The sequence below is a fragment of the Diabrotica virgifera genome, chromosome 2 (genome assembly GCF_917563875.1).
Source record: "Diabrotica virgifera virgifera chromosome 2, PGI_DIABVI_V3a".
NCBI classification, from domain to species: domain Eukaryota; kingdom Metazoa; phylum Arthropoda; class Insecta; order Coleoptera; family Chrysomelidae; genus Diabrotica; species Diabrotica virgifera.
Window position 1 is genome coordinate 14,427,855 of NC_065444.1, and position 24,896 is coordinate 14,452,750.

The 24,896-nt window shown below is 32.1% G+C and overlaps 2 protein-coding genes across 2 annotated transcripts in view; both read left to right on the top strand.

The window, feature by feature from the left end:
* LOC114345500 (uncharacterized) overlaps positions 1 to 15,579 on the top strand; it is a 35,282-nt gene extending 19,703 nt beyond the window's left edge. Inside the window, exons 4-6 of the mRNA XM_028296322.2 lie at positions 4,529 to 4,662; positions 11,273 to 11,431; positions 15,345 to 15,579. Coding sequence (XP_028152123.2) covers positions 4,529 to 4,662; positions 11,273 to 11,274 — 136 coding nt within the window. The 3' untranslated portion in view covers positions 11,275 to 11,431; positions 15,345 to 15,579. The remainder of the gene's footprint in view (positions 1 to 4,528; positions 4,663 to 11,272; positions 11,432 to 15,344) is intronic.
* Positions 15,580 to 19,243: 3,664 nt separating this feature from the next.
* The window catches only part of LOC114345508 (uncharacterized), a 285,375-nt gene continuing 279,722 nt past the window's right edge, over positions 19,244 to 24,896 (top strand). Inside the window, exon 1 of the mRNA XM_028296355.2 lies at positions 19,244 to 19,409. The gene's annotated coding sequence lies outside the window, so the exon portion shown is untranslated. The remainder of the gene's footprint in view (positions 19,410 to 24,896) is intronic.

Genomic DNA, 24,896 nt, shown 5'->3' on the forward strand with positions numbered 1-24,896 from the left:
TGTCCAATTCTTGGTTATATTGGAACAACAAAGCGATGTTCATCAATTCATTATTTTCGTTAGTTGAGCCAATGTATTACGTTTATTGAATGGATGAACATTCATTATGTATACCATAATATCACTTTATTGGTATTACGAACTCTGTTCACTGAGTCAACGAACACTATTTATTGATATTACGAACTCTGTTCACTGAGTCAACGAACACTATTTATTGAAACAACAACGTCGTTAATTGAGCGACGAAGACTATTCGTTGTGTCAATAACATTGTTATTTCTCCTGACGTATTTCGTTTATTTCTACAATTATTTCCGTTTATTGTTACAATTAATTTCGTTCATTCTCACAATAAATACGGTTTTTCTTACAAGCAATTCTATTCATTCTTATTTTATTTTTTATTAATAATTACTGAATGCATTAGCCCACTGTATGATATTAATTGATTAATAATAATTTTTTAAATAAGTGTTACACTCCCCCCCCCCTATTAACTTATTTATTTTTAGCACATAAGCAAAGTATATTATAACATCAATATTTCGAACTTTAAACGATCCCTCTTCAGGTGACAGGCGTAACTTTGATTTTTTTAAAAGGGAAAGTACGTCATGTGACAGCTCATTTAAAAGCGTTTGAGATAATGATTCCAAAAATGTATAACACTTTAATCCTTTTTGAGAGCGCAGGTGCAAAATTTCGATCGAATTCTTTTTAAACGCATTCATTTTTTTTGGAATCCTGAGAAAACTAATAAGTATTTTTGAAAAATTTAAACGCAGAATACAAGACTACATTATTAACGAGGGCAAAAAGTCCCTTAGAATAAACAAAAAGTTTCTTTTGAATGGTTCTTTTGAAATTAAAAATCATATTAAATTTTCTCTTTTTCACCCCTGTGACTTACTAAAATAATCATTATAGAAGTTCTCAGGGACTTCAGACCCTCGATAATACTGTAATATTTTATTCAGCGTTTAAATTTTCAAAAATACTAATTAGTTTTCTCACGATAAGAGACACACGAAAACTTCCTTCTACTACGGACTACACTTGGAAACGAAATAAATTATTATTCGGCACTTCGGTAGAGGTAACAGCATTGTTTAACAAAGAATTCTTTCTTAAACAATGGTAACACAGAGAAGCTAGGGGTATCACGATAAGGAAAAGCCGTTACATTTTAAATGGTCAAGCAAAACATTTATTGTCTCAACAACTACGATTATTGTCACAATGATCGCATTGATTGTGGGTATTGAACGCAATAGTAGATTGATTAATGCATTCGTTGTCACAACATCAGCTTACATCTATACAATAATCATATATTACTCTATATTAACAACATTTGTACATTGTTTTAATGAAATCTGTTCGTTGTCACAATAAACCAAGGTAATTGCTTGTCATGTACGAAATCAAGAAAGTGAGTTGTTGTCACAATTAACATTATTTATTAAATATACGAAACTAAGTTATTGACCGAATAAATTGAGTGTTATTGATTAATGTACTCTAGTTATTTTCACAATTATTATTCAATCATTTAGACCTGAATCCCGCGTAAGAAAGAAAAGTTGATTAATAGCAAGCTGAAAATTTGTTAATAGCTTAACGGTGTCTAGTCGGACAAACATTGATGCACGAGAACACTGGAACAGGGGAAGTTTTAACGGTGGAGCATGATAAACGTGTCGTCCTGACAAGTTTATGATGGTGAAAAATAGCAAGTTGTTTTTAAGTTTATTCAATAGCCAACGATATATCATATATGAAAAAATGTTTGTCCGACCAAAAGGTTGGGCATTTTAACGAGTCCGACACGTAGAACATGTCACATCACAGGAATTATGTTGGTGATGAATAGCAGAAATTAATGGGAAATTTTACTAGTCGGACATTCTAAACATGTAAGATATAGACAAAAATGTTGGTGATAAATAGCAAGCTAATTTTGATTTGTTTATGTACAAATTATATTTTGTAACGCAAAAAGTTATATGTCGGACAAAAAGTTTGGGCAAATCGAAGGAAATAAATAAAAAACATTTTTTCAGAATGACTTAGTCACATATTTATAAAGCTATTTTAGTTATATATTATTATTTATATTCACATATTTGCATGTGCATATATATACATGCACACTCTAAAAACAGTGAGGTAAGTATCAATTCATGTTTATATTGCAAAACAATTATTTTTTTGGGTGGAGTTTGTTCTAGATATTCTGAAAATGATAATAAAAAATGTCAAAAAACATGTGAAAGCAATCTCCTAGGGTTTTCTAATTAGGCGCATCAGAAATTACGGAAAATTTCCTACAAAAAACGTTGTATACATTTTTTTCCATACTCAAATCTTAACCCTGTAAACGACGTTGAAAAATGTGAAGAGTCTAAAACTTCGGTGCTTATAAGAATAGACGTAAATATGACACATCATAGAGAAATAAAAAGTTTTTATTTTTGTTTTTATTTATCTATGTGATACATTATGCTTAGAAGTATGTATTAGAAGGCTGCATTTTTCAGTGTGACACTTTTGCTATACAAAGTAGTATTTGAAAGTACATGGTCTGTAAGTTTCTGTTTGCCACGTGTGTTGGAAATTAAAATTTATATTAACTATGGAGTGTTTTTGTGTCTATTTTTGAGTGTCAACAGTTTAAATTTTAAGTCGCCAAATCAAAAGTGAAACCATTCAACGCAACATTTTTGAGTAATTTTCGAACATTTTACAAATTTAGTAAAATACTTCGTCATCAATTCAATGAGGTTCAGTTGCCAGATAATTGTGAAAATTCTATTGAATATCATTCTTCGTGCTATAATGCTTTGCTTGATTGCAAAAGGGTACCTAAATAAATTATTACTAAAATTGTATAACGTAATTTTCCTCAACTTTCTACAAATGAAATATTAATGTAATTAATATGTCACATGGCTAGAAATAATTTGCTGCCAAAATAAATCGATTAGTTTAAATTTGAAGTTACGATTGCAATTTATTATGAATTATTGTCAAAAGTGACAGTTTTTCTTAAATGAAAATGTATTCATAGACATAAGGGTAGACAGGGAATACAGTGCAAAAAGTCGATAGGTGGTCTATCTATCTCTTTTAACCAAGCGATCGCGCGCATGTGGCAGACAAAGATAGCTGGACCACTCAATCCATAATATAATTTGCCTGATCTACTATAAATGTATTACAGTGAGGTATCTAAATGATGTTGAGATAAATCGAAAGATATCGATTGTAATTGATTGCAGGTACTTTTGACATAGAATAATCACCCCTTATTGAAATTTCAAAAATTATTTTTTTAAATTGTCCGACTACAAAATCTACCCCTTATTTTTTCCGACAACAGTCATTCTTGGTAAGGAATAATTTACTTAATTAAATTTCGTCTTTGTCGGAAAGCTATTTATCATCAGCATTTTTGTCTATATCTTACCTGTTTAGAATGTCCGACTACGAAAACTTCCCATTAATTTTGTCGGACAGAACTTTCAATTGCTTTTTTAACCTTTCATTAAACTCTCATGCAAAAATCAGACTGCTATTCATCACCAACATAATTCCTGTGATGTGACATGTTCTACGTGTCGGACTCGTTAAAATGCCCAACATTTTTGTCGGACAAACATTTTCTCATATATTACATAACGTTGGCTATCGAATAAACTTAAAAACAACTTGCTATTTTTCACAATCATAAACTTGTCAGGACGACACGTTTATCATGCTCCACAGTTAAAAAGTTAGTTTTAAATTTCTCCTTTTTTAGTGTTCCCGTACATCAAAGTTTGTCCGACTAGACACCGTTAAGCTATTAACAAATTTTCAGCTTGCTATTAATCAACTTTTCTTTCTTACGCGGGATCCAGGTCTAATTGTGACAATAACCAAATACATTCGTCAATATCTAAAAGTTCGTTGAACCAACAAATTAAATTGTTGTTACAACGAAATACTATTCAATAATCACTGTTAATCAATATTACGATCTAAATTTTTTTGAGTGCATGTAGTCGGTCATCCTCGGCTTCTTTTATAGTTTCTGGGCCTCCATTCCATGATTCGTCGTGTCCACTGTCCATCTTGTGTTCTAGCTAAGTGCCTGCCCAGTTCAACTTTAGCTCTTTCGACGACGTCTTGAACTCCTGAACTTTGCCTGATTGGTTAGTTTGTTATGTGGTCTTGAAGGCTCACGTCCAGCATTGCACGTTCCGTGGCTTGTTGTGTAACTCTGAGTTTATTCGCAGATTTTTGCATCAGTGTCAAAGTCTCTGCTTCATAAGTTTGTACACACAAAGCACATTGGTTATAAACCGTTAGCTGAAGACACATGGGAATTGAACTTTTTTTCAGCTGCAATTGCATTGAGAGTGCAATTGCACCCCTTTCACCTCGCTACCGGCGCCCATGAATAGAGGTGTTAGAGACATAACTAATAAGTAGAATAAAAACTGGTCTAATTATATTGATTGAGTTACATAATTATTTTTAGAACCGATATAAAGAATAATCAAATAGTAGTAGACGTATTCATACCTGAGACAAGGACCGAAGCTGATTATACAATAGTGGGAAAACTATTCGCCATAGATATTAATGGAGAGGGGCCTGCATCAATTAGGAGATGTAAGTACAGTATATTTAAATGTTTATGCAAATAAAAAGGTATTAAAAGATAAAAAATTTAAAAAAAACTCCCAACTTATCATCATCAGCCATTATGAGTCCACTGCTGAACATAGGCCTCCCGTAAATAATTCCAGTGCATCCGATATTGAGCACCCTGGATCCAGTTGTGCTGGATGAGCTTGATGTCGTCCGACCATCTTGTTAGACATCCTCGATTACGATAAGCATTGTGTCTGGGCCTCCATTCTAAAATTTTCTTAGTCCACCTTCCTTCTTTAAACCTGGCAACATGTTCCGCCCTGTTCCATTTCAGAGTTGTAATTTGCACTGGCGAAGCGTCCATGTAACCACAGTTACCATCGGTAACAGTTAAAAATCTTGCAAATAAATATTTTGTGATGATGAATAATTCCATTTAGCAAAAGAAATACATATATTATTATATTATGTGGTATAATAGTACCTAACTCAGTAAATAGCCAATTACTCGTAGACACGAAAATATTGGTGAGTTTATGTGACTTTGTTGCACTTTATTATTTATTTATTTATTATTTATTCACGGGCAAGCCCTATTCAGATATAAATTTTACAGTGTTCTAAATTATATAACATAATTACACAATTATACAGGGTATAACAAAAATACAGGTCATAAATTAAATCACATATTCTGGGACCAAAAATAGTTCGAATCAACCTAACTTACCTTAGTACATATATGCACATAAAAAAAGTTATAGCCCTTTGAAATTACAAAATGAAAATCGATTTTTTCGAATATATCGAAAACTATTAGAGATTTTTTATTGAAAATGGATATGTGGCATTCTTACGGCAGGAGCATCTTAAAGAAAAATTATAGTGAAATTTGTGCTCCCCATAAAAATTTTATGGGGGTTTTGTTCCCTTAAACCCCCCCCCCCAAACTTTTCTGTACGTTCCAATTAAATTATTATTGTGGTACCATTAGTTAAATTCAATATTTTTAAAACTTTTTTGACTCTTATTATTTTTTCGATAAGGCAGTTTTTATCGAGTTGGGGCTTCTTTTTTAATATGTTTACATAAAAATTTTATGGGGGTTTTGTTCTTTTAAACCCCCCAAATGTTTGTGCACGCTCCAATTAAACTATTACTTCGATACCATAGGCGTAACCAGGGGGGGGTTTTGGGGGTTGTAACCCCCCCCATTGGGATGTACTTTGCGCTCTATACGCTTAACACCATAGCCCTCAGAGACCTTCCAGTAGTTGTAACCCCCCCCTTAGGATCATCCTGGTTACGCTTATGTTCGATACCATTAGTTAAACAAAATGTTTTTAAAACTTTTTTGCCTCTTTGTATTTTTTCGAGAAGGCAACTTTTATCGAGATATAGCTTCTTTTTTAATACGGTTCGAAATATACCTAAAAATGTAAATCATACATTTTCATATTTTTACCAAGTCTCCATAATCGTACTTTACCATATACAAATATGTGGTGGATTTGACAAATATTCAAAATATCTCGATAAAAACTGAATTTTCGAAAAAGTACTAAGAGCCAAAAAAGTTTTAGAAATATTTGGTTTAAGTAATAGTACTACAATAATAATTTAATTGGAACGTACACAAAAGTTTGGGGGGGTTTAAAGGAACTAAACCCCCATAAAATTTTTATAGGGTGTCCAAATTTCACTATAATTTTTTCTTAAGATGCTACTGTCATAAAAATGCCATATGTCCATTTTCAATAAAAAATCTTTAATAGTTTTCGATATATTGGAAAAAATCGATTTTCATTTTGTAACTTCAAAGGGTTGTAACTTTTTTTATATGCACATTTGTACTAAGGTAAGTTAGGTTCAATCAAACTATTTTTGGTCCCGAAATATGTGATTAAATTTATGACCTGTATTTTCGTTACACCCTGTATAACATTAATGTTAACCAATTATATAACATAAATTATCATAATATAACATAGCAAAGTGGTTTGAGAGAAAATAATATGAGTAGTACAGTTAGAAAAAGAAAAAAAAAGAATAAGATAACATATAGGCCAGTACAATTACAAACAAAAGATATCACCTAAATCAATTCAGAAATGTTCCAAGGTATAACGGTTTTGAGTTATCGAATACATACATGGCATGTAACACTAATCACAATACAAAAGCTCTGGCCGAAAATATTAAAAAGTTAAAAAGTTAGGGAAGAAATATGGTTTTTAAAGCGGGAAACTGATATATTAAAAAATTCGAGGTTATTAAATGAGTTAGCTAATCGAAGAGCTCTAGGAATAAATGTGTTTTAAGAATAATTGAATCTATGAAAAGAGACATAAAAGGTTTGCACCTGCCTAGTCGAACGACTGGGGACAAATAGAGATATTTTGGAGATAAGCTCGGGGCAGTTACACAGCCCGTTGATAATTTTAAATAAAATTATTAAGTCTCTTTGTTTTCTGCGTACCTCAAGAGGAGGTAAGTTCAGTATGCGCTCTAATACAGAATAGTCATAGTATACATGCATCTTAGTAGCAGTATATCTCAGAAAATTGTGTTGGACAGCTTCAAGTTTCAGTTTATGAGTAAAGTAATAGGGGGACCAAATTGTGGAACAGTAATCGAAATGAGATCTAACCAGGGAGAAATAAAGTGATTTAATAGCTGAGATGTTTGTAAAGTCTCTGGTGGTTCTTTTTATAAAGCCAAGCATCTTCATAGACTTCTGTATTGAACTGGAAATGTGTGATTTATAGCTAAGGGCGGAGTCAAGGATCACACCTAGATCCCTAGTTTCAGAGGCAGAATGTAAGGTTATTTATACTATATTCGAAGATGATTGGATGATGAGTTCGATGAAAACGAAGAATATGGCATTTGGATGCATTCAAACACATACCATTTTGCATACACCAGTTAGATAGACGATCAATATCACCTTGTAGACTAAGTGAATCAGCCTCACATGTAATTATTTTAAAACATTTTAAATCATCAGCGAATAACAAAGTTTCACTTACTTGGAAACAGGGTATTAGATCATTGATAAATATATTAAACAACAGAGGTCCCAAGTGTGATCCTTGTGATACACCTGAGGTAACAGAGATGGTATGAGAATAGTGATGATTAACCCTGACAATTTGCGATCTTTGCGTAAGATAGCTCTTGAGCCACTTCAATATAAGGTTATATTATTATAATCTGTTACCACTCTCATTTCTGGTTACAATGGCTATACCCGCGCTGGCGCTCGGGACCGTCTAGTGACTGAAAATTTTGAAGAAGCGACGGCGTTAGCGCGCTGTGTATATCAGTAGCCCTGTTACCAGATTTAAAATTGGTTACAGTACCTATAAAAAGTGTGCGTGCAGTTAACCATGGATGAGTGTCACTGCGTAATCGATCAACTATTTGAAAAGTAATTCTCCTTTGAAGAAAAAAATGAGATTATTGAAAATGGAAGACCTATTTTAAACAATTTAAAAAGAAATAAAAAAAGTAGTTCGATATTTTAAATTTAGTTGGTACAGTGAAAATCCTTTGTTATATGGTTGCAAGAAAAATAGACTGTATTGTTGGCCATGTCTTCTGGTTTCTACAGAAAAATGGGTGGACCAGGTTCACGATTTAAATAGTGTTAGTTAAAAAAGGGTACAGTTTGATTCAGTTTGGCAAAACAAGAATCGAAAGTTCTCTTAACCAAGCTTTTAAAGCAAATACTGCTAAATATAATGAGTTTGTTAAAAAAGATAGACAGGTATATCCTTAGCACACTTATAATAGATACCGTATGTTTTTGGGCCAAAGCAAACAAGAACTAGCGTTTCTTGGTCATTTTGAGGGCGACGACTCTTACAATCGAGGCAATTACAGGGAATTAACATTAATTGCCAAAAAAGATCAAAAATTTTGCTAACATCTAGAAACATTTGTTTTTTCGAGAGTTTCAAGTGATATACAATATGATATTATTGAAGCTATATATACATTTATCCATATCTTCATTGTTTTTAGATAAGCTTTTTGCATCTGGTTTTGGTAACACTTCAGAAAAAGTCACGCTTCGCCACTGGTAATTTGTCTTCTTTGAACTGCGTCCGTAATACCAGTCTTTCTTCTATTTTATTTGAAAATCTGTCTCTAAGGGATATATTGACCTCTCCATATTGACACTAATAACAACAATTGGTGGTTGTACACACCTTTTCAACAAATTTCTATTAATTTTCTTTTGATAACCATTTACGGAGTGGAAATCGAAACGTTAATTATTTTTAGGTAAAATATGTAATTTTCATTGCAACCATACTGTGACTAATTTCATATAAAAATGACATTTAAAGTAGAAGATATGTTGGCAAGATACCCTATAGAAACTATACAGGGTGATTGATTAGTTGGGTAAAGCTCCGTAGATCCGTTATAGTAATTCATAGCAATAAAAGTTAATAACAAAAATTTTAGCCATCTTTAAGCTTCATCTTACAAAATTAGTTAGAATGTTACAGGGTGTTCGATAACACAGTGGCAGACCTAACTTATGTTTTTTTTAAATAGAACACCCTATATTTTATTTTATATTCGAAATCCTGTTAACTTCTCCATCACAAAAATATAAAGGTTTGTAATGTTATACAGGGTATTTACAAAGTTATAACCAATTTTGTATGAAAATCGTAACAAGTTCAACTCCCTGTATAAATAAGAATAAGCACAACAGCAATGGTTTATTAATGCCATATTTTTTTATTTATTGTCAAAATTTTTAAGAATTATTGATATTGCTAATTTTCTTTATATCAAATACAGGGTGAGTCAAAACGCAAGTACATTATTTTCTCAGTAATGTTAAATGGAACATCCTGTATTTTATATCATTATTGAAAAGTAACATTAACGTACTTTAATTTTTATATAACATTCCCTATGCCAAAAGTTATTACTTTTCGAGATATTTTCATTTTTCAGAGCAAATTATTTTAGGTTTTTAAATTTATCTAAATTTTAAGTAAGCCATGACTGAATTGACAATTGAAGATTACCGATTATCAATCCGGTAATCAATGTAACACTGTAGCAAATAAAGAAATGAAAATAATTTATTAGTAATACATTTTACAAACAAAAACACAACCACTACATGCAACATTTTTGAAACAATTAAAAACTATTTTTTTATGTAAATGCAACAAATAAACAAAGAAAATTAGTAATAAATTTTACAAAAAAATACACAAACACAAAATACAATATTTTGTGAAGACAATTAAACACTACTTTTGTATGTAAATGTAACAATGTAACAAATAAAGAACGAAACATAATTTATCAGTAATACATTTTGCAAAAAAATATGTTTGAAACAATTAGAAACTACTTTTAATAAAATATTTTTTATATTTAATTACATAAGGTGTTCAAAATTATCTCCTAACACATTTATGTACTCCTAAAAACGATCATTGAATGAGCTACTTACTCTACGGAGCATTTGTAAAGTATTAACACATCGAAATACACTTTGAATTCTATTTTTCATCTTATCCCTTGTTGTTGGAGGTATTTTATAAACTTCATTATTAACGTAACCCCAAAAAAATCAGTCCAGTTTATTAAATTCTGGTGATTTGGGTGGCCACGCTACTGGTCCATTGAAAAATGAAAATATCTCGAAAACTAATAAATATAGACATAAGGAATGTTATCTAAAAATTAAATTACGGTAATGGTACTTTTCAATAGTGATATAAAATACAGGGTGTTCCATTTAAAATTAATGAGAAAATAATGTACTTGCGTTTTGACTCACTCTGTATTTGATATAAAGAAAATTAGCAATATCAATTTTGACAATACGTTAAAAAATATGGCATTAATAAACCATTGTTGTTTTGCTTATTTTTATTTATACAGGGAGTTGAATTTGTTACGATTTTCATATAAAATTGGTTATAACTTTGTAAATACCCTGTATAACATAACAAACCTTTATATTTTTGTGATGGAGAAGTTAACAGGATTTCGAATTTAAAATAATATATAGGGTATTCCATTTAAAAAAACATAAGTTTGGTCTGCCACTGTGTTATCGAACACCCTGTAACATTCTAACTAATTTGTAATGTGAAGCTCAAAGGTGGCTAAAATTTTTGTTATTAACTTTTATTGCTATCTATTACTATAGCGGAGCTATTGAGCTTTACCCTACTAATCAATCACCCGGTATACAATAATTACATAATTATTTTAGTTGGTCTATATCTTTTGAACTGACAAGAACCACGTGTTCCAGTCGAGCAAGGAACCATGTTGCTCTTTAAGTATTAGAATAGAATCCATTACCATCGATTTAGGGTCATTTTAGTTTCTGCAAAAATGTAATTATGTAAACTAATATGTTTTGATGTCATCACTTTCATTAGTGTGTCATCACTTTCATGTACTTAACGGAATGCACTGAGGATGATCTGAATCCGATCGAAAACGTTATGCTTTAATCTATTTGGACTGTATTAGTTTTTTAACTATGGTATACAGCCAGCTACAGGGATTTTCCCATTGATTTTTTATAATTTTTTACTTTTATTTATTTAACTTTTTTATAACATTTCAGAAAATACCTCGGCAATATGTACGGTAGATTACAAATTAATCACCAAAAAGGATGGAAAGCGGTATGTAGATCCAGACACACTCAAATCCCATTTGGACCTAAACGATGATAAAACTCATTATTATTTGGGAAATCTCTTTGGGGGAAATAAAGTTTTAGGTAAGTAAGAAGGAAAATTATACAGGGTGAGCCAAAGAAAAGAGTCCACCTCGATATTTGGCAGAAGTTATTAGATTTTAAAGAAATGCCGAAACAGGTCGATTTTTATTTTTAAACAATTTTTTGATAATATTATATTTCATGCTAGTGACGTCATCCATTAGAGCGTGATAACGTAATCGATGATTTTTTTAAATGGGAATAGGGGTCATGTGGTAGCTCATTTGAAAGGGTGTTCAATGCTCTATTCGGTAGTATAAACAATAATATTATTAAAAAATGATATTGTTTTCAATCTGGTGGGATGTGGAGTAATATTTTTAATATTGTTTTATGTGCTATTAGATTGAAAACTTAGTCTGTTGCTAGCAGTTGCCGCTAGGGCATCCCTGCCATTTCGTTCGTTGCAATCCGTCACTGCACGCCGGGGTTTGTCCTGGTTGAGTCAGAGAGAGCAGCATATGTGCCTCCTGATGAGAGACTAATAAGTTTCGAAACCGGTAGAGGTGCTTGCTGCACTCTCTGATTGAACCAGAATATGATGCGGCTGTAGTTTCGTGTTGAACGAAATTGAAAATGGTTATTCATTTTTGATTTACATGTTTACTCTGATTGGAGTACGGAGGGAACCATTCTCGTTGGAACTTTACCGCGCTGATCAGATGGGACGTGAATTATAAATTGTGAAATTCCCTCACCTTCTTTAGTCTCAGCATCCGTTATGGCTTGCAAATTTTAGAAGCCTCGGAGGTGTAACCAGAGAAGGTTCCCATTGTTTTCAATCTGGTGGGATGTAGAGTAATATTCTTAATATTGTTTTATGTGCTGTTAGATTGAAAACTTAGTCTTTTTTTAATAATAATATTATTTATATAGGGTGACCAAAAAATATTTTTTAAATTAAATTAATTGAAGCAAAAAGAAGAATGTATGTAATTTATTTAACTCAAGATACATTGTACTGCTATCAGAAAATAGAAAAAAAAATGTTTATTTCACAGATAAACATTTTTTTTCGCTTAAATTAAATCACAAACAGCCTCCCACCTACCTCTTGACAGTTTAAACATTTAATTGAAGCGAAAAGTAATGTTTATTTGCCAAATAAACTCTAACAGCAATAGAATGTATTTTGAGTTAAATAAATTACATATATTCTTCTTTTTGCGTCAATTAATTTAATTCAAAAAATATTTTTTTGGCCACCGTGTGTACCTACATACTGATATTATTGTTTATATTACTGAATAGAGAACTGAATACCCTTTCAACTGAGCTTCCACACGACCACTATTTCCATTAAAAAAATCATCGATTACGTCATCACGCCCAGATAGATGACGTCACTAGTAAGAAATACATATCAAAAAATTGTAATTTAAAAATAAAAATCGACCTGTTTCGGCATTTCCTTAAAATCTAATAACTACTACTAAATATCGAGGTGGACTCTTTTCTTTGGCCCACCCTGTATATATTTTTGTATTTTTGCTTGCTTTATTTATTATCCGTTTGCTTCGTAAATTGCAGACAGCACGGTTTTAGGTTGTCATCACAAAGTTGGTCCCAACGATATAATAGAAGTCTGTAAATTTTCTGCACTATGCTTTCTCATTGTGTTAACAGATGTCGTTACAGCGTCTAAAAGCGAATTAATTGTATAATTTTACTTAGGGAGAAAGTTTGTTTTCTTAAACTGTCTCTAATTTTCTCTTAGTTTAATTACTCACATTGTGAGTACATGGAATCAACATTCGATGGAATTTTACCCAGATTAATTGACTGCAGGTTACTGCATATTGTAGAGTCCCTTTTGTCTGCTTTTTATCGTCGTTTGCTTTGTAAATTGTAGAAAGCATGGATTTGGGTTCCCACCACAATGTTGGTTTCAACGATAGAAGTCTTTAGATTTTTGGATCTAGGACTTCTCATTGTGTTGTAGGTATATATTTATCTCATGTTGTAATGGTAGGGGAGCCCAAGCGGGGATTTTTGCAGTTACTCGAGCGCGTCAGATTATCATATGGGGAGAAACCTGGTACCCTGCAGATGTACCTCTACCATATATTGGCTCTACACAGGGGAGTTCGTTAAGAGGAGCCCGAAAAAAAATCTATCCATAAAAAAACTCGAAATTGTCAGATTAAGATAAGGTTAGTTAAGTACATACAAAAGCAGGCGCGGATCCAAGGGGGGTCAATGGAGTCGATTGCCCTCTCCTTGTCTACTGACACTTTTTTTAAGAAAGAGATTACGATTGAAAAAAAATAGTGAGATTTGTGTCCTGTTGATAACTGTATAACTGAAACATACAGTCGGAAAAATGAAAGAATACCCATGAACGAACATATAAAACACTCTGTATTTTCCTGTCACCGTGTCACAAAGAAAATTGTCCAGTGCAAGTACATGTAACAATAATTATTACATGTACTTGCGCTGGCCCATTTTTTGTGTGACACGGTGACAGGAAAATACAGCGTGTTTTATATGTTCGTTCCCCAGGCAACCAAATAACGTCTACAGAACGTTGAAAAAACGTCATAATTATCACCAAACCACGTCATTTTATCACGTTGTTTAGACTTCGAAAATCACGTGAATATGTCCCACCATAAATCACGTCATTTTTATCACCTTTTAAATACGTGATATGAAAAACGTAGATTTTACGTCGATTTTGCGTCGTTTTTTAGATTTATTTTTCATTTTTTGGTTTTAGAAATACACAATAATTAAATGGGCCCGCCGAATAACGTTGTAAGCGCCACATGGTTTGTTTTTGAGAAGTCAAAGAAAAAGTTTTAATATTGTGATAATGTTGAGTTTATACATTTTAAAGGTGAGTAATACAGTTTGTATTTTGTATTTAAAAACTGTATCACTAACACTTAAAATGTATAAACACACCATTATCACAATATTAAAACTTTTTCTTTGACTTCTCAAAAACAAACCATGTGGCGCTTACAAGGTTATTCTTTATTCTGCAGACTAATTCAATTATTCGTATGGGCATTGTTGGTATTGCAATTTTTTCATTTAAGTAAAACCAAATGGAAGGCTCGTTAAAATGCATAGAATTACAATATCCTCAATGCAACATATATAACATACATAGAATTTTCACTTTTTATATTATATTTACTAGTGATGTAACGAATGTCATTTTTGAACATTCGCGAATACGAATGCGAATGCGAATATCTGCTACCGACATTCGCGAATGCGGATGTGAATGCGAATATTCAGTTTTTTTTAATTTGTTTCTATTTTTCTAATGTTTCCTAAATTTATAATGAAAAGTTAATTGATATTTAATGTAAATCAATCTGAATCTTAAGCTATTTATCACCTGTCATAATTCCTGTCATTTGACATATTCTACATGTTCCACTCATTAAAACCAGTGGCGGATCCAGAAATTTTGTTTGGGGGGGGTCATGGGTCTTGAGGGTGATTTAGTTACCTTTCTCTTCTGATGCAAGGTCACTTAGTCTTACGAACCCTAGGATACGTGGGTTTACAATTATGGGGGGGGGTCATGACCCCCGTGACACCCCCCTGGATCCGCCAGTGATTAAAACGCCCATTTGGTGATAAATAACAGTACGATTTTTGCATGAGAGTTTAATCTCTGTTCGGAGAGTTTAAGTCTGTTCTGTCGGACAAAATACATGTGCCGTTTTCGTGGTCTGACCGTTCCAAATTTTTAACCTGTTCCACAATTATAACTGTCCCTGTTCCAGTGTTGCCATATATCAAAGTTTGTCCGATTGGACACCCTTTAGCTATTAACAAATTTTCAGCTTGCTATTAATCAACTTTTTTTTCATGCGCGGGATCCAGACCTAATAACTTACTAGCAAAAAGTCGATAAATATTTCTAATACATATTTGATTTTTATTTTAGAGGACATCTTTAACAACGTGCTCAATGAGAATTCTAAAGAAGTAGATGACATTTCAAAGGAAACAAATATATCAATAGTCAGTAGTATTGTAGTAACAGTTTTCAAGTCTATATTTATAGTACCTTTCGACGATATCTTTGTAGATTAAAATCAGTATCAATTGTATATAATATTCGGTGTACATAAGTTTTTATAAGCATTACTTTAAGAATAAATACAAAGGATTAAATAAAATGTGTGATTTTTTATTTAAATAAAACAAAGAAAACTGCATATACTTAGATAAGTGAAAATTAAACCATTGAAACGGAAATAAATTGCATGCTGTCTACAGGAAACATCGTCAAGAAAGTATAAAGTAAGGATCATAGAAAATCATAGAACATTATGTATATCTGGCTGCATAATCATTAGTAACCCAGATTATTTGCCTCAACAGAACATTTAGGGCCGGTTGTTCGAACGCTAATCAACAATGATCATTATCAAATAATTAATTACTGTCAATGTCAATTGTTAAAACATAATTAATTACAATTCTGAGACTATAATCAATTAAAATAACAATAATTATTAACATAATTAATAATAAATCTCATAATTGTAAATAATTATGTTTTCAGCCATAGAGGTATATATTAACATAGAGGGAGCCTACCTTCCGCGCTCCCTGACGACAAGATCTCATGGACTGGTTTGCTGCATCTCTTTCTAACACATTGTATCGAAAATCTATGATGACATTTAGTGTGAATATAGGCACGGAAGAGGAGGACAACTGTAGCAGCTTTACTATGCGTAAGAGTGAAACAGCACTAATCCAAATAAAAAAGATGGTGTCGTCACTTTGCTTTGAATGACACTCTCTCTATGCTAATATATAACTCTATGTTTTCAGCAACCCAAACAAAGTTGACATTGACAGTTTTGGTGAAAGTAATTAAATATTTAATAATGATCATTGTTGATTAGCGTTCGAACAACCGGCCCAGTGTCAGTGATGTGGGAGAGAGTTGTACCCGTTGTACCCACATCACTGCTGTAAGTAGTGTTATTCAAAAATATTGCAAATCTTATATTAGGTATTAAACTTTACTAAAATATAGAATTTGTATATTATTTTCTTTACAAACTGGTTAGATTTAATATTGTTTTATTGCACCTATTTTTTATGCAACCAGTATTACCTAAAGTTAACTGCAACAGGGTTGGTCTAACAAATTTTGTTTGTTTTGTGGATAGGTTATGGCTTATGGTATTGGGTATTCTTCTGAACAAAATAGTGCTTTTAACTGTAGAAACTTTTTTCAGAGTGTTGAAGGTCTAATGTGTTTCTCTCTTGCTGCTAAAGTAAGTAACTCATTTACACTAATATTTATTCGATATAGGTATGGTAACTAAAATTATATAACTAAAATTAAATATATCTGAAAGACATTGGTCATTGTTTTTTGAAAGCTTGGAAAAATCTTGACTTTACTCTTATTGCTTCAATGCATCAAAAAAATAAGTCGGCAATAGAGATTTATATTGCATCTCCTGATTTGGCTACATAACTCCATAGGATGTCTATTCCAAAAAAGAATAACAGAAAGAAGCAGAAACATATAGATATATCACAGAAGGCGATTGAGTCGAAGAAAGCTGGACAAAAATTAAGTTTAATAACTTAGCCCTAGCCAAGCAAGTTCTTGGTGAAAGAAATATAAATAAAAAAATAATGTGTGTGTACTTTGTACGCACGTAAGAAGTTATACTTCTATTATATGATTTCAACGAAATCAATATAACAGTTTACTTATATTTTATTTAAATATTAAACTAATTTTAATATTAACTACTTTCCAAAAATTTTTATTAAAACAATACGAAAAATTAAAAAAATAAAAGAATAAAACACACGCAAACACATTGGAAAATGAAACCAAATAAATTATTTCTGAACAATAATTGTTGAGAAAATTTTAACTAAATACGTATTTTCTGAAAAAAAAAAATATAATAAATCTACTTACAATCATAAAATGTATAAAAAAATACAAAAAATAAAAACTTTCATTGGGAATTGAACCTGCGTCTATCAGGTTTAGATTATTTTGAACTCACCCCACGCAGAATTTAACTACCGAGACATGTGAATGAAGTGGAAAGCTATACCTAGCAACTAAACGTTTTAAAAAATTTTTGACAGTTGCTTATTCTGTTAGTTTAATCAAATAACTTTGATTCTTGTGGAATTAAAATACGACAAAATATAGACTAAAAAAGCAATATATTAGATGGAGATTTTTGTTGGTAATCAAATTATGTAAATCAAAGCATTACCTACTAGCTAGGTAGGTACATTTTCCAAATAGGTATTTACCTAATTTGTAATTTTTTATTACAATACTGAAACATTTACAATAAGGAAGGTACCTGTTGCTTTTAAAAACTATTTAAAAAGTCACTACAATTATGAACTTGCTTTTTGTCACTGTCCTCACAACAATAAAAACTAATATACACAACATTTTGTTTATCCAGAATCTCCATTTGAACAATTATTGACAGATATGTAAAGAAAAATGTAAAGAAAAAAAGCTTAACTGGAATATATGTCAACCAAGAAATATATGCAATTATAAGTGGAATAAAAAATGATCACTGGCAAGGTTGTTTGAAATAAATGAAAAATGATTTTTGTGTTAGGCAAAAGGAATTATAGTGCTTTATAAGAGGTCAAAGAATGGAGGTAAAAGAACTTATAGAACCAAAACACATAGAAAGTGTAACGTCGCTTAAGATGCAAAAGCTTGCAACCCACAAATAAGTTTTTCCACAACAGAACAGTTAAATATTCTCTGCATGCGAAAATCGCCAAACCTAAATAGAGAATACCTAAATCAAAGTATTAATATTACATTGATATTGAATCAACAATTCTCCATTTAGGTCTAACGACTTTCGCATGAGCAGAATTTTTTTTACTTTCCTGCACAAAAACCCATTTGTGGGTTACGAGATTTTGCATCTAAGCGTCTATAAATGGATTGGATATCTAAAAAAGATCTATGCAGAGGAAGAACAAATCACTCTAGAACCGGAAATACCAGAAAATAACCAAAAATGAAGAAGTTAATATATTCATTTGGTGAACTTTTTTAACTTGGGCTCCATTAAAACATTCAAAAAGTCATGATAATTCCCATAGAAAACAAAGTCCCGCCAGAGGAGTCTTATAGAAAATGTTTCGCAATCCTTCCTTGAATTTTATGAGAGAGTATCGTAGGTCCGATAAACATTTAACAGTAACTGAATTAGTGAGAAGAGGAGCCCAAATTTGGAGACAAAAGTTAGTGACACGAATATTTTTGTCATATATATCTTCCTATATTTTTTAGTATCTGCATTAATTTTTACATGCTGTACTTTATCGAATGCCTTTTCGAAATCCACGAAACATGCAAAAACAACTTTTGTTTGATCACGGCATTTTGGTAATATGATGTTTGGCGCAAAAAGTGCCTCTCTGGTTATCATAGCATTTCTAAAAACAAATAGGATACCTTCAAGGTCTTCGCATTTGCTTCTAATTTCTAATTCTTTTGAGAAGAATTCTTAGGAAAATTGTTAAGCGAATTTAAAATTAGTAATTTTATTAGACTACGTGGTATTATTACCAAAATTTCAATGCCATGCGAAAAGAAAATACCAACCCCAACTATTTTTAGTTTATCCCACAATTTATTGACAAAACAAACCACGCAAATCCTCTAAATCAAAAGAAATCGCCGGCAAATATCGCACACGCTACATTACCCCACGTTAGAAAAATCAATAGGACAGCTCAGAGAAACCACGTAGTGAAAAGCTCCCCTCCAGAGGGCGCTGAATCGCGTTTTCTTCCGCGTGCGATTTTATCAATTATTGTAAGAAAACAACCCCGCCCGATCAAAATACAATAAAGACATTGTTTTCGAGTGATAAACAATTAAATCATAGGTTGTGACTGTTAAATCTTGTTGATAGTGTTTATGAGAGTGTTGTGTAGTTGAATTGTTGTGTGTTATAAATTGTTTAAGGTAAAGAGGTCATTTGAAAAGAGTTAATACCAAAAATTGTTTTTTGGAACGTTTTTTAATGTAAAATATTAATGTGGTTAAAGAAAACTTAAATATTTGTATGTATTTTGATAACGAGATAGTCCAATACATGTGTTTGCAATTCAGTAATACAAAAAACAGTAATGCAATCAATACTAGGAAGACATATACCTGTTGTCAACAAAGGACAAATCGATTTTAATTTTTTCCTATTTCATTTACATATTCCAAAAATTGTTTGATATAAATGAGTATCTGTTTATAAGCAATACATACTTATTTAATAAGACTTCAAAATTCAAACTGCTTTTTGGTTGTTTTTCATTCAAGATCTTAGCTTTTACGTGTTACAGATATGAACCAATATTATTTAGGGCACCACAAATCCAATAATAAATATGACTAGATGGTATGATTAAAAACAACTTTCAAAGCAAGAAAACTAAAATCAGAAAGTGGCATTCCCAAAAGGGGGCTATAAAAAATAAAAATAGAAATGTTAGAAACAAATTTCCTTAGTTTTTTGAAAACTAGAGTATGAGGGGATATATCAATTATTGGTGTTTAATCACAAATTAATCCCTTAATTTGTAATCTCGCATTATTCTTAACTTCCTTAATTTTTATAGTTTCACCGTGTATAATTGAAACATATCTAGTAATATTTTAATAATTAGAGTCCATTTAACCTGCAAACTCAATGAATTGCGAAATAATATATTTTCTAATTGAACTTCCCAAGTGTTGCAATCATGTCCTCGATTAAATTGTATTTTAAGCTAAGAGTTCAAAGTTGTTAGTATGATAGATGCATTAACCTCTGTGCAGATGTATACATTATTTGTGAAAGTACAAATTGGGGATTTGAGCTCTTTTGAGCGCAGTCTATTATAGAAAGTTACCTAACCAGTAATAATCAGTAATACTAGTAATAGTATCAGTAAACTAGTAATAATCAGTAGCTGTCAATAAAACCATATTTTTACTCCACGACTTCAAACATTTATTTATCATCGTCGATCGAGAAAAAACGGACACAGGGCATTAGAAAACAATTCGAACCTGATATTTGCATCGAATTGTCCAATTGGTAAATATTTCTGAAATACTTATTACAACCTAGATGACACCCAAGGGCGGATCCAGGGAGGGGGCCATGGGGGCCATGGCCCCCTCCGAGAATTTAGAATAATATAAATTTATATATTTGCCGTTCAAATGTTTTTTATTTCAAACACATATCGTCATCGTGGATGTAAAGAGAGCTAAACCACATTTTCTCAAAAATGTGTTAACTACAGCATCGCAATCAGAAAGAAAGGTTCCATGTTTTGAAAATGTTCCATTTTGAATGAAACAACATATTCACTTAGCTCTCTTCACTACAACATGGAACCTTTCTCTCTGATTGCGATGCTGCAGTTTACTCATTTTTGAGAAAATGTGGGTTAGCTCTCTTCACATCCACGACGACGATATATACAGTGCGGTGGAATAAGTGTTGCCCCCCCCCCTGTTAACTTGTTTATTTTAAGAATATAAGCAAAACGCTCGGACAGGTCGATTTTTAAACTAACCATAGTATATTATAGCATCAACGTTTCGAACTTTACGCGATCCCTCTTCAGGTGACAGCCATAATTTTGATTTTTTTAAATGGTAAAGTACATCATGTGACACCTCATTTAACAGCTTTTGAAATACTGATTTCAAAAATGTTTAATACTTTAATCCTTTTTGAAATTGTAGGCGCAAAATTTCGGTCGAACTCTTTTTAAACGCATTGATTTTTTTCGAATTCTGAAGAAACTAATAATTATTTTTGAAAAATTTAAACGCAGAATGAAAGATTAGATTATTACCGAGGGCTGACAGTCTCTTAGAATAAACAAAAAGTTTCTTTGGAATGATATATTTGAAATTAAAAATCACACTAAATTTTCTCTTTTTTTCACCACTGTGACTTATATTAAAATAAACATTATAGGAGTTCTCGGGGACTTTGGAGCATCAAGAATACTGTAGTATTTCATTCCGCGTTTAAATTTTTCAAAAATATTCATTAGTTTTTTCAGGATTCGAAAAAAATGTTTGCATTTAGAAAGAATTCGACCGAAATTTTGTGCCTACGCTCTCAAACAGGAAAAAAGTATTATACATTTTTGAAATAATTATTTTAAGAGCTTTTAAATGAGGTGTCACATGATGTATTTTCCCATTTAAAAAAATCAAAATTATGGCTGTCACCTGAAGAGGGATCGCGTAAAGTTCGAAACGTTGATGCTATAATATACTATGGTTAGTTTAAAAATCGACCTGTCCGAGAGTTTTGCTTATATTCTTAAAATAAACAAGTTAACGGGGGGGGGGCAACACTTATTCCACCGCACTGTATGTACAAAACAGGGATAAATACGTTTTCTGGACTAGAATTGAAAAATAGAAGTAACGGAGAAGCTTCAAGAATGACTTTTGGGTTTTGTACAAATCAAAATGTTGATAATTTTACAGAGTGCCAATTGTTAGAACGATCTTGACAGCCATCAAAATCGTATAAATTTCCATATTCTATACACACAAAGAATAAAAAAGAAGTGAAGCGTTACTTGGGTCACTAGCACTTAGAACAAAGGAGTTGGTTGGTATTTTCGCACAGTCAAAAGAAATTGTTTTACAAATATTGCGTTTCATCTTTCTAATGAAAAATATGGGCACAATAACGGGATGACAGCCCAAAGCCTTGTCACGAAACCTTTAACATCTTTTGCCAAACTCATGAGCAAAGACGGAGTCATATAAACCGATGAAAAATCATCATACCACAAGGAGTGCGTTCAGGTTGAGCTGGATTTTCTAAACAGTTATAGCAACCCTCAAAAGTCAGTCATTAACCAGATAGACTCTTAGAGGTCTAAACAGAAACAAAAAATAAAGAAAGACTACGACCAATAGTAGGGCCTATAGTGTTCTTAGGTCGACAAAATATTCCTCTAAGAGACCATTGTGATGCTGGCCTTATGCTTCTGGACGAAGATGCTGGACCTAGGAATGAGGGGAATTGCTGTGGTACTAAGGCAAAACCCGATATGTCAAAAATTATCGATTTTTCGTTTTTAATGCCAATATGTACATTGAGCGATGAAGAATGTGATGACAAAACCCTACATGGCTAAACGCATCCATGTAACCAGTAGACAATAAAATTGTTTTCGATATGTCCACTATTACAACAACACCGCGAACTTTTAAACTCATCTGCTGCAAAATCACGTTTTTTTACATATTGGGTTTTGCCTTAGCACCACAGTGTTAAGATTTAAAATCGCATCAGGAGATAAGACTCTTACATAACACCTATTCACAGCATCTTCCTGAGGAACATGCATTAGTAGCAGCAGTCAAAATCAATTAATAACATGTTGTGGTGAAGAAATAATTGAACAAATAATATTTGATGAAACGACTGACGTATCCCACGTGGAATAGCTTTCTCTAAATTTGGGATACATACACAATAACAACATTCGTGAAGACTTTGTCAAATTCATTGACGCTTATGAGAACCTAAAAATAATTAGTGAAAATCCAGAAAGAGTGAAAGAACAAGGCCTGGCAGGGGAAGCATTGGAAAAAATAATATTAAACTTGTTGAAAGGACTGCACTTGGATCCGAAGAAATGTATAGGAATCGGTACTTTGGCAGGAATGGTGAGTTTTAAGGCACTTCTCAAAGCGTGTGAAAAGTGACTTAAAACTCACCATTGTAACCCTAATTTTTAAGATTAATTATTTATATGGGAACAAGGAGGTTGAAGAGGGCGAAACACATTTCTAAGAACTGGTGTTTGAATCTTTGATTCTATTCGAAAAATTTTTCCCAGCCACAAATAGTGGATGTGTGAGTTATTCGTAAGGGGATTTTTCCACATTCTCTATTTCATTTGTTTGATTTCGTACGAGTGGTCGTTAAACCAGTACCTGTGGATCTTTTGATCACTGAGTGTGTTTCAAAGATCTACATCTTTTGTTTTTTCATAAACATTATCTTACTTACTCTAAAGTAATTAGGGAATTAAAACTTGAGACTGTCATTTTCAGGTTGGGCGTAGATTTACGCTCCTGTTATGTCTATGTCTCGGATGTTGTTTTTTGATGGAATGTGTCTAAAGATATTCAACCTCTCATCTTTACCGATAAGCCCACGGAGGTTGAAGAGGGCGAAACACATTTCTAAGAACTGGTGTTTGAATCTTTGATTCTATTCGAAAAATTTTTCCCAGCCACAAATAGTGGATGTGTGAGTTATTCGTAAGGGGATTTTTCCACATTCTCTATTTCATTTGTTTGATTTCGTACGAGTGGTCGTTAAACCAGTACCTGTGGATCTTTTGATCACTGAGTGTGTTTCAAAGATCTACATCTTTTGTTTTTTCATAAACATTATCTTACTTACTCTAAAGTAATTAGGGAATTAAAACTTGAGACTGTCATTTTCAGGTTGGGCGTAGATTTACGCTCCTGTTATGTCTATGTCTCGGATGTTGTTTTTTGATGGAATGTGTCTAAAGATATTCAACCTCTCATCTTTACCGATGAGCCCACGGAGGTTGAAGAGGGCGAAACACATTTCTAAGAACTGGTGTTTAAATCTTTGATTCTATTCGAAAAATTTTTCCCAGCCACAAATAGTGGATGTGTGAGTTATTCGTAAGGGGATTTTTCCACATTCTCTATTTCATTTGTTTGATTTCGTACGAGTGGTCGTTAAACCAGTACCTGTGGATCTTTTGATCACTGAGTGTGTTTCAAAGATCTACATCTTTTGTTTTTTCATAAATATTATATTTAGCTTCAGAACAACCTAATTTTTAAAAATTACCCCCCGTACTTCTGATACTCCTCCCCAAAAAAAGTTTATGGCCCCTCCCGAAAATCGGTCCTGGATCCGCCCTTGATGACACCAATACTAATTAGAAAGTCTGTACACTTATTATACTTAAGGTCTATTAAACTGGTTCAATAGCGACTAAAGAAGCATACCAAAATTGCATTATCGTCAGATTAGAAATGTAGGAAATAATAACAACAAACCTTCTTTTTTGCTTCAAGAGCAGTGTAGATGATAAGTCAATTGTTGAGTTTTACGCATTCAAGACAGTAGTAAACTTAATGAATTTTTTGTCACTTACCAGATTCCTTGAGAATAGCGGAGAGTTGCCTAAAACAGGATAGCTAAAATTCTTTGACTCGAAGCTCATTAACTATGCTACTCGTATCTATCGTTGTTTACCAGTATCTTTTCCATTGACTGTATATCTATATAGTTTTTATTTTTAGCTATAGTAATTCTTTCATAGATTGATGATAACATATAAAATGTAATATTTTTAATACATCATAATTTTCATTAAGAAATTTATAATATATTTTATCGCCAACCGTTACCAAAGTCATTCATTATTGTAC